General features: G+C 32.2%; 1 protein-coding gene across 1 annotated transcript; it reads left to right on the top strand.

Moving 5' to 3' along the window:
* Positions 1-7,349: 7,349 nt before the first annotated feature.
* Positions 7,350-10,320, top strand: LOC139526705 (uncharacterized). Its single transcript, XM_071321867.1, has 3 exons — positions 7,350-7,415; positions 7,851-7,942; positions 9,591-10,320. The coding sequence occupies exons 1-3, from the start codon at positions 7,350-7,352 to the stop codon at positions 10,318-10,320; spliced, it is 888 nt and encodes a 295-aa protein (XP_071177968.1).
* The last annotated feature ends 1,537 nt before the right edge of the window (positions 10,321-11,857 follow it).

Genomic DNA, 11,857 nt, shown 5'->3' with positions numbered 1-11,857 from the left:
AAGTAATTAATTCCACTATTTTTGAAAGCCTTATTTGAACAATTTATTATCAGGTTTTTTATTGTACACAGTGTACTGGTAAGAAGAATAGACAATTAGTTGTGGTACAATGGCTTGAAGACGAAATAAATCTATATTTGTAAGGTGTTTTGTGGAGCTTCGGAGGCCAATACATAGTTGGGACTTTCATTGTATTTGGTTCTGCTTGTAAAGTGAAAGCTAAAGGTTTATGCTGGTTACAGATGTCGTTTTCAGAAAACGGAGTCAGTTGGAATGTTGGTGAATTGGTAATTTCTTTTCTCAGAACCTCCATGTAAAATTTACGTCAAACAATAATAATATTATTAGCAGCTTTATCGGCCGGGACAAAAACAAATTCCTTGGCTAGTTCTTTTAGTTTATGTTTGATACGAGAAATAGGTTTAGTGTGGTTATTGTTAACAATAAAATGCTCTTTAAAATGTTGAATACGTATATCAACTATGTTCATTACTGAATTGAAAAAAGTCCAAAGATTTTTTGTCAGCTTTTTCCCGTTTTTACCATTTCAAACAGTAAGAACGGAGTGAGTCGTGGATGATATTACGACACTCATTCCAATTAATAACTAAAGGGAGACGATATTTAGGTCCTTTACTGAGGAATGATTTTAACTCTCGGTCTTGAACGATGTTAAGATCTCCTGTTATAACATGGGAAATGGATCCATAAATGTAAGCGGAATTAATATAATAACATGAAGTAGGTGTATTTTCACTGATATTATCATCTTTACACAATTGGTTATAATTGAACACAAATTTTCGAGTAGGTTTCTTGTAAATATAACAAATAAGTGGGAGCTCAGTATGTCAAAATATCCAGGAATTTGTTCTTTAACAGAATGGTCGTTAAATATACCGGCAATATTTACACAATCAAAACCATTATTGACATATTTTTTTTTCTGATAAAATGTTTTTTCTGATCTTCAGGGCGATCAATTTTTGGAAATTTAAGTTCATTAGAGGAAAGTTCTTATAAATTGACAAAATTAAATGTTGGACCTTTACAAGCAACGAACCGAATGAATAAAGAAATTTCTCATACTTCTGACTTTGAACGGGAATTCTACCGAAGACAATAGTAGGGTTATTAGCTTTACATACCCTTGTCAATTGAAGAATCATAGCATGTGCCAAATCCATGTCGGCCTTCTGAAACTGGCAGATACATGTTTAAATAACAATGCGTAAAAATACTGGATCACAAAATGTTAACCTTTAATAACTACTTACATCGCTGGCCCAATGGAACTGCTGATGGACGTTTGGTCCCCGGGTATCGCCAGCCCATTAGTTATCACTACGGAATATTAATTATATATGTAAGCTTAAAAACAAATCCTGTTTACAAAAATATGAATTTTTCGAAGTACTAAGCCAGATATCAGTATTACATATTATTTTAAGTTTGAATATTTTTAATTTTGAAGAAGTTACAATATCCCCCCCCCCCCCCCCCCCCCCCCCTAATACACAAACAAAACGTCATGTGACTTATTGTCATAAAAAAAAATGAGCATGGAAATAGATAATAACATACTGAGATATGCAAAATAGTTCTACTTAAAAATAGTTTGTTACATAAAATATTAATAAATATATTGAGAATAACATGATTTTAGAAAATACGTAAACTACATTTATATTTTTGAAATATATGTGTTAACATTCATATCATATTTTATAAAAGAGTGACGAAAAATACCAGAAAGACAGAAACTCATTAATCGAAAATAAACTAACAACGCCATGGCTAAAAAATTTAAAGACAAGCAGACAAACAAAAGTACACATGACACAACATAGACAACTAAAGAATATGCAACACGAACCCAAACAAAATCTAGGGGTGATCTTAGGTGCTCCGGAAGAGTGAGCAGATCCTTCCCAACATGTGGCACCCGTCGTGATTATAACAATCGTTATTCTCACGGTAATACAAAAACTTAATGCAATAATATGAGAAAGGCGCCATCTTAAATGCCAGCTTTATACCAAGACAATACTAAGTACTAAGGATGTTGTTATCCCAGGCATAGTTACCTCAACGGTATTTGGCTCAACATTTTGGAATTTGGGTCTTCAATGCTCTTCAACTTTGCATTTGTTTGATTTATGTGTCACCGATGGGTCTAATTATGTAGACGAAACGCGCCTCTGGCGTACCAGATTATAGACAATTTAACGGACATATAAACAGCAGTATATGTCATACACGTGGAAGGTCTGCTTCACATCTTGATCTTTTTTCGATATTGAAACAGACCCAAACTAGCATCTATGATCAACGTGATGATTTTGATTTTTGATTTGTTTATGCATATTATTTTATTTTCTTCTAAAAACATAAAAACAAATAAGGTTTGTAACATGTGAAAGTTATTTAATACGAAGGAAACGGGAAATACAAGCATGTCAAAAAATTTGTTTTCCAATAATGCATAATCATGTCGTAGTTGTTTTCAAGAAGACACATTTGGTTTCAAGACAATAACTTAAGTAGAAGTAACATTAAGAATGGAATTTAGTATTAGTGAATGGATCTCTATGAACTTGTACTAGAAGGTTCAATACATAAAAGGAAGATTAGAATTAATTTAAGCGTTATGGTACAACATTTTTGGTGATGTTTTTTTACAACATTTTAGGTGTTTCTTCAAAAAATTACCATATTTACATTGAGTATTACTCATCTATAATATATAGAATCAACACATACTGATTTTGCAGGAGATGCACACAACATATGGTGTTATGATTATTTTATTTGTAATTTGCGCATTTTCCCTACGATGTGTACTCCTTGATAATGTCGATTTCATTGTCACGATAAAGAAAATATGTTTGATAGGTATATTCATAATTGACATGCGCCTGTTGTCTTTTTGGGGAATAATTTTAAGCCATTTTTTTTCAAATTGGGATTCTTTTCCAGGGTAAAAAGTCTTTATTCTCCAGTAATTTAAAACAAACAATAACATTGTGTTTCCTTACTATACATTTAAAAGAACATATGTGTAGATCATAACACGCCCTTTTCCTTATTGGTCCTGGTATCATCCCGAGACTCCCATATCGGCCTCGAGGATTTAGCTGAGGGCCGATATGGGTCGAGGGATGATACCAGGGCCAATATCGAAAAGACATGTTATAATCTATTTATCACATATTTTGTTTTGCAGGAAAGAGGAAAAAAATTAAAAAAATTAATGAAACAAAATAGGTAAATGTTAAAAAAAATCACAAATATTTGATCACATTTTCAAATTTAGTTTTTATCATTTACTCCATACTTTTTCTGGCACTGTGGTTAACTTAACGGCCTGTGAGACCAGCTTTAAGAGACATAGTTTTTGCCAGGTCACCAAACTTGCTCTTTCCAAGTGGTTGTTTACTAAACCATAGAGCTCTAATAGCTGGGAGAGTTGGGAAATATTGTGGAGTGTTGACTGATACATCCTACTGTCTGGTGTCAAAGAATCAACAGGCCGTCTTTTCTTGAACTCTTTAACTTTATTTACAGGACATCTTGGGTCGCCTACAAAGAAGACACATGATTAAACATATTTTTGTTTTATAAAACATACAACATTTTTTATAAATATTCTTAAATGTAAATCGCTGAGAATATATGTTTTGTTATTATTAAGAATTCGATTTCGGCTTTTCGTGTTCTGTTCCAATTTGCTGCAAAGTAGTTTTATTGTGAGTTTATGTATGAATTGATATTACAAACACATGTTTTTGTAAGATTAAAATGACACGATATAATTCTATACGGTATTTACCTGGGTCACCACTGGGTCGATGCATCTGCTGGTGGAGATTTATTTCCCCGAGGATATCACCAGCCAAGTAATCAGCACTTTTTTGTGTTGGCATGCATTATCATTGATATGGTTATGTTTATAAATTAACTGTTTACAAAATTTAGAATTTTTGAAATGCTAAGGCTTTTCTACCTCAGGCATTGATTACCTGAGCTGGATTTTGCAAACATTTTTGGAATTTTGGTCTTCAATGCTTTTCAACTTCGTACTTTATTTGGCCTTTTTAACTTTTTTGGCTTCGAGCGTTACTGATGAGTCTTTTGTAGACGAAACGCGCGTCTGGCGTATATACAAAATTTAGTCCTGGTATCTATGATGAGTTTATTTCAAACATTTTAGGTGCAAACGACCTTGTATTTCCAGACTCCCCTTGTCTTGTTTTTGTCATTCTTTCTGAATATTCAAGATAGTGCTTTCCTTCAGATGTTGCTTTCATTGTTACATCACCAAATAACACATCTGTATGCTCTTGTCTACTTCTCATTCCAGAATGGAGACTGTTATTTAACCAAAATGTGTTTGTTAAGGCTTCAGGGTTACCTAAAATAACATAAATTGAATATGAAACGATGCAAAAGTACATGTATATCATATACGACTACTTTATATCCAACTGTACATTATACAAATGCAACTACCTTTTTTTCCTTTATTTAAAGAAATTCTATCAATTGAGAGGAGGTTCTCTGGAAATTACTTTTTATTTATTTATAGTAAAACAAATAGGCATGACATTAAAAATACAACTATAGTTTATTGTATTTATACTGAAAATTTTGACGGACTTTGATAAATTTGGAGGTAATTACATATGCAAAAACTAAGGTACTCATAACAAATATGTGATAAAACTAACATATTGTCCATGCTATTCTAATCTGAGTTTATATTCATACATATACTGACATGGCTGGTGCTGTTCCAAGTTTTCTTCTTTTTCTGTTTCTTGAGAAGCATTTGTTTAACCTGTTAAGTCACTATAAAGTATTACAATACTTATTTAGACACACTAGTTATCAAAAGTACCAGGATTATAATTTTATACGCCAGACGCGCCTTTCGTCTACATAAGACTCATCAGTGACGCTCAGATCAAAATAGTTAAAAAGTTGTGCCAAATATGGCTAAGGTAATCTACTCCTGGGGTTAGAAAATCCTTAGTTTTTTTCGAAAAATTCAAAGTTTTGAAAACAGAAAATTTATAACATGAATAGTGACCAAAAAGGTACCACTTTCACACGAGTGAAGCTAAGAAATTAAATCAAATGTACACATTTTCAATATTTTTGTACGAGTATCATGTAAAATTAAGGAAATATGTAGTAAGAGACTGCTGCTGAATAGAATTGTTTTGGTTCAGATGTTACCTGCTTTCAAATAAGTCCATATTAAAGTTTGAAGGGTCCAAAATCAAAATATGTTTGATTTCAACTGACATAAACAGTTGGTGTTTTTTGCTAAATATGCATATGTGGTCGTATCAGACTGTGCGTGGCAAAGTATTTTATTGCGTTTCGGTTTGTACTTTTTTATTTTAATTTGGTCTTGAAAATAAATTTACAGTTGTGAAGTTGCTAACAGTACCCAAATTGCACCTATATTGTCAGTGTTTTACCATCTTTTTTTTATGAACCAAACAAACGTCTATTCTGTGCTTATCTTCTAGATTGTCCTTGTTTACAATACAGTTTCACCAATTTAGGTTTGAGTCCATGAAGAGTCCAAACAGTCCATGATTCTTTAATGAGGTCAATACCCAAACATCATTACATGTTTAATTTCAAATCCTTAAAACTGGAATTAAACAGGTGTTTGGTTACAAATTTCAATTGCTCATTTTAAAAAGATGACAATTAGATAACTTCACATGGTGAAAGCAGACTTGTATGATTTCCAAAGCTTTCTGTTGTTTTGTTGTTGCAATTTGGTTACAGAGTACAATTTTAGTACTGTGAAGTTATATAATCAAAAGTGTGTATTGCTAAATAGGTTATGAGCCTGATAAAGTGATAAAGTACTCGTTCGAGCGAAAATGTTTTGACCAGGTTTAAACTGACGCATAACATATACAGGCGACTGCTGCAGCTTGAAATTTAAATGATATAGCCCACATACTTCCAAGTAACATGCCCTGTATATACCTATCAAAGTCATGGTATTATCAATGTTTATAATATTAACTCCATCTTCCCATAAAATCTAATTTTGGACAATATAGGAGCATACAATATATATACAGTCTGTACTTATAATAAGCTCTACTCAGACTCAAGTCTCCGCATGATTAAACTTAAATAGAGAAAGCAAAGCAGTTTCCATCGATTCGGACTGTAGAAGGTATATATCTGATAAATGACATAATCAGTGAAAAGATTTGTTGAGAGTTTGTCCAGAATTAGAACATTATGAATTATTCGAATATTATTTTTTGTTTTAAACTTTTGTTAAGTTTTGAATTAGTCTGTGGGCTACATGGATAACCGTGATCACATTCAACAGTTAGTCCTGTAACATATGACCTCGGGGACATTATTAACTATTTCTATTTACTGTCCTGATAAATTTTTTTCACAAATAAATTCAATGTACCACATTCAACAGGATAACTAAAGTCATTATCACTGTTCCTTGATTTGGGGAATTATGTGGCAGATGAACATAACTTACATTAGTAATCATGGTCAACCAGTGCACCGGAGTTTACCCCGCATGCCATGGCCATTATAAAAAAAATCCCAAAATGTACTGCTTGCAAAGATTTATTCTGTGTTCCCATGTCTGGACGGAACTTTTACACTTTATGTTATAATTAATTATGATTGTTTGACTTTTGAATGAAGTACCTGTGATTGTTCAGGAATTTGTTTTCACCTCACTAATAATGAAAAGATGAGCAGACGAAACATAGCATCAGATGTTGTTGTCCAAACTTCGGTTATTTCCGTGGTACAATAAAAGTTTAATAAACTACACAAGTTACCAAAATTTCTGAATTCATGTTTTTGTAAACAAATTAAAATTCATGTCGTTTTTAACATCGAAATTATTCCGATCTGTTCCATTTTTTCAAGTTCTCGTTGAAACGTTAAATACGACAGCCATTAAAAAAATAATCGTGCGAGATTTAAGGTGAGTGACGAAACTTTTTCAATGGGTCGTGGAGAGAGAGTTATCGTTATTTTTTTATTCAAAAACGATGCTTCTATCGTAAGTGTCAGCTAAAACTTGCATATAATATACTCCGTTGATTGTATATGATCTTACTGTTGCCATTAGCTTTTTGTTCTGATAATTTCAATTTTCTGATATTGCAGAAAACATTTCGTTGAGCGAGTATTTAAGGTGGAACCAAATACCTTTACTAAAATTATTTTGACTAGTTTAATTTTCATAAAATTTTGACAAAATAATTACTTTGACCTTTAAAAAATATACAGATTGCAAAAAACTTAAACCAATACTTTCTCGGAAAAAAATGGTTGGATATAGCAGTTATTACTACCAGTGGGTCGATGCCTTTGCTGGTGGACTGTCCTCGAGGGTATCACCTGCCCAGTATCCAATACATTGGTACTGGCATGAAAATACGGATTTTCTTGTGTTATTAAAATTGCTGTTACAAAATGTTAAATTATTATAAATTAAGGAATGTATCTCCCTCATGCAAAGCTCTGATTCCTTTCATGTATGTGGCTATAATGTTTGGACCTTTTGGATAAAACTCTTCATCTGTTATACAAACTTTGAATTTTAAATATATTATGGCCACGAGCATTACTGAAGAGACATTTATTGTCGAAATGCGCATCTTGTGTAGGAAAATTGGTACCGTTAATGTAATTAACAAACACTCTTTTTGATCATTGAGAAGCTTAATATTTCCTTATCAATAAAACGTTATTAAAACATTTAGCTGATTTTACAGTGTTATCTCCCTGTAGTGTTAGGTACCACCTTAATATCATTTATGTTGTAGGAAGAAAAAGCAGTCACCATTGTAACTAGAATTGCATTAATTGTTGTAATTATTGCTTTAATCCTGGTGTTAGTTATAGCTTTATACAAATGGTAAGTTAGTCATGTTATTGTAGTGCCTAATGGACCAAATACTAGACAAGTTATTCCTTCCACATTTATTTGTTTTTTTTTAAAGTACAAATGAAAAATGAAGGCGCTAACCAAGATAAAAGTTGTTACAGTCTGATATAAAACTCGGTGCTACGTAAATTTTTGTCATTTTAAGACTGTTACTGAAAAAAATAATATCAATACATGTATTATGATTTAACTATATAATTATGCATCACAATACTTGGTGTATTTTCAGCTGAAATAAAAATAAATTACAATAACAACAAAGTTTCGTGAAGTTTGGTGCATTTTGACATTTTTTTAATTCCATGGTAACGGTATCCATTTTCATAATTCCAAAGACAGGTACCGCTTCAACTAAATACATGTTACATACCAATTTAGGTCATATGGGTTTAAGCTTATATTCTTCAAGAAAATGCAGCTTCTGAATGTTTTCCCAGAGGGCCAATTTTAAAGTTTCGCCCTGTTTCCATGCCAATGGTGGCCATTTTGGATGTTCTGAATACTTAATTTTTATCTAGACATACCAGGTAATATTTCCATAACGTTTCATCCAGTTGAGTTTTATAATGAAAAAAAAATGATTTTGGATTTTTTTTATTATATTTGTGCCGTTTCCATGGAGACAATGGCCATTTTGGAAAATTCCATAGTCAGATGCACAACTTTAGATGGTGCTTTACATTAAAGCATAGTTTCATCAAAATTGGTCATGCAAATCAGAGAACTAGCGCGGACAAAAAGTGTGGAAGAAAAAGAAAAAAAGGAAAAAAAAAGAAACGTAGAATAACAATATGTCACCCCAACTCCGTTGAGGGTGCTATAATAAAAGAAATGCCGTTATCTATGATAATATCATTGTTTGGACTTTTTTATTTAAAATACTACACACTTATTAATTTTAACATGTTTAAGATTTATTGCATTACACCATCATTAGTAAACGTTGACCTAGATGGGGAAGATATCTTTTAAACAAGATTTAACCCCACCTTCTTAGGGAATATTCGTCGGATTATTCCTGTTTCTAATCGGGAATATGATAATTGTTTCCTTTCGTTCCATTTGTTTGTAAATTCTTACGTCTGATTTTTTTTTACCAATTTCTCACATTTTGTCAGAATAGAATTGATTTTGAATTGTTTTTGAAATATAGAAAATAAATAAAGGATTTTTTAACCTTCAGTCAAGAAAGATCTCCAAACAAACGCACGGATGTTAAAAATAATAAAATTGAAAAGTATAAACAGATATCCTGAAATTCGAAATAACAAACTAAATAATGAACTGAAAATCTCACAACACGAATACGAAGCTTGAAAATCTGGAATAAACTCCCGTTCCATTTCTAGTAACGCCCGTTTTATTATTAGTTACAATTGTTAATTCGGTGATATCATCAAAAGGGAAATTTTAGGTCTGTAATAAATACAGAATATCTGCGGTCATCTGTTGACTTAAAAACTGCCATTAAAATAGATAAAAACGGATAACAATATGATATATGTTAACAAACGTCATCAAATTATTCTGTTATAGTACATTTGTATTTGTTTTTGTATTTGTATAGTGCTTTTTCACACCATGTAAATTAGATTTGAAAATTAATTATCTCTTAAAGGTGGACTAAAAATAGCCAAGTCGACGTCTATAAAACCAGTTCGAAGTCAGGAAAAGACCATGGTGAACGAAAGCAATCGATTACAGGAACAAGAAAGAAAAATGAATGGGATTTGAATACAAATACGCCAAACCGGAATATCGAAGGAAATCAGGGTTTAGATACCAATGCTGATAAATCTGGACGTAGTGATCAGTCTAAGAAAGTAGAAAATGTCAGTACTATTGGAACTGAAAGCATCAAACAAGATAAAACTGTTCCTTTAAGACGTCAATATGATGTATCAAAACTCGAAATTACGCCCAACAAAAAAAGCAAAGGCAAAAAAGATGAAAAAGAAAATGAAAAAGATACATACGATAAACAAAAAGACCAAGGTAACAACTCTATGGGAGATCATAATGAACACCACATGAAACAAAGCAAACAAAGTGCATCACAAACACCAGAATTAGTCTCATCGGTACAGCATAAATACTTTATTGTTATTGAAAAGGAAAGTTGCTCTGCTGATAATATAAAGAATGAGTTTACACTAGAAAGAAGCAAGACCGCCATAGACGATAATTCTGTTTCAAAAAGACAACTTGAAATGAGGAATACTGATTCCAAAAATGAAAGACCAAAAACAGCAAGGGGCTCAAATTCTCAAAATAAAAGATGTCCCGATGTACCGTTGCTCAAGCAAAACTTCGTTAACAAAAAATCTGATCTAGGTAGCTGTTGTTGAAAAAGTTCTTATTAGTATAGAAATTTGATAATCTACCTTTATGAGAAATTCATTTGTAAACGTTTGTGGTGTTCTCAAGCTTTTTTGTATTCGTTTTTTTTTTTTATTAAAGATTTGTTATTGCATGTCTATCATTCGGTTGTCACATGTATTCGTGTGGCGCAAAACCAAAACTTATATCCTGGTGTTTCGTCCTCGAGGGTATCACCATCACAGTAGTCAGCACTTCGGTGTTGACATTCATATCAATGATATGGTCATTTTTATAAATTTCCTGTTTACAAAACCGATTTTTTGAAAAACTAAGGATTTTTTTCCCCAGGGATAGGTATCTTACCTAAGTCGTATTTGGTACAACTTTTTTGAATTTTTGGTCCTCAATGCTCTTCAACTTTGTACTAGTTTAGCTTTATAACTATTTTGATCTGAGCGTAACTGATGAGTCTTATGTAAACTAAATTATAATCCAGGTACCTTTGATAACTATTTATGATGAGTTCATGTATAGACTTGTATATATATAGTTTGATATTTTAGCTTATGATACGCATTTGATCTAACATACATTGATGGATCTAAATTTAATGTTTTGCATGAAAGCAAGTTACTTAAAAAATACACCGTATAGACAGCCATTAAAACTTGAGATCTTCCAAAAGTGAATTTCAGTTTAACGTCAAATATTTTGTAAGGTTAGAACATGTTTATGGAACTGGGCTCTTCAAATATTTTGTAAGGAAGTACATTTATATGGGACAGGGAAAAGGATGAGCGTGTTGAGTATTATGTTAGGCTGGTTTCTATTTATCAATAATTCTCAACTCCATGTTAGAAAGGAGGCGGAGTTACTAAAAAGATAATCAAACTCACAAGTCGAAGTTATGCTGAATAAAGGCAATAGTAGTATACCATTAGTCTAAAGTTGGTTAAACCAATCCGGGCAACGCCATTAGTAAATATCAAACTACACCACTTTGATACTTTCTAACCCTAGCTGTATGAGCTAAAGTTAGAACATTATTTAATCTTATAATTAACGTCCGGGACTGTTCTTAAAAGAGAGACGAAGTATACCAAAGGGAAACTCGAACCGATAAGTCGAAAATAAACTGACAACGCCATGGCTAAAACGAAAGGACAAACAAACAACAGTAAAAATTACAACATAGAAAAACAAGAACTAAGCAATAGGGACCCCATTAAAACTTGGGGTGATCCAAGGTTCTTCGGCAATGTAAGCAGATTCTGCTCCACACGTAACATCCGTCGTGTAGCTCATGTTTGTACAAACCCGTTGATAATTCGGTAGGTCACATTTGGGGGAGACGTTATTGTAGTAACGACAATTGATACATTTTGAAGTTACTATAATCCCGTCACCTTTTCACGTTTCGACAATCAGTCAGGATTTTTTTGTGATTTACTTTTTTCATAATTGTGATATTGATTATTCTATTTTGCTGAATATTTTGTGCGTATGACATTTATTTGATAGGTTCTCTTTAATTTATTCATAACTACTTCCGTACTCCGTTGG

Source organism: Mytilus edulis, chromosome 6, assembly GCF_963676685.1.
Source record: "Mytilus edulis chromosome 6, xbMytEdul2.2, whole genome shotgun sequence".
In the NCBI taxonomy this organism is placed as follows: Eukaryota; Metazoa; Mollusca; class Bivalvia; order Mytilida; family Mytilidae; genus Mytilus; species Mytilus edulis.
The sequence above is the reverse complement of the archived record's forward strand: the minus strand, read 5'-3'. Positions and strand labels throughout refer to the sequence as shown.

Bases quoted from the DNA above. Each gene is read 5' to 3' on its own strand.
- LOC139526705 (XM_071321867.1), top strand. From the start codon at position 7,350: ATGGTTGGATATAGCAGTTATTACTACCAGTGGGTCGATGCCTTTGCT. The intron at 7,416-7,850 runs GTATCACCTGCC...TTTATGTTGTAG, and splicing joins CTGGTGGACTGTCCTCGAGG to GAAGAAAAAGCAGTCACCAT. The intron at 7,943-9,590 runs GTAAGTTAGTCA...TATCTCTTAAAG, and splicing joins GTTATAGCTTTATACAAATG to GTGGACTAAAAATAGCCAAG.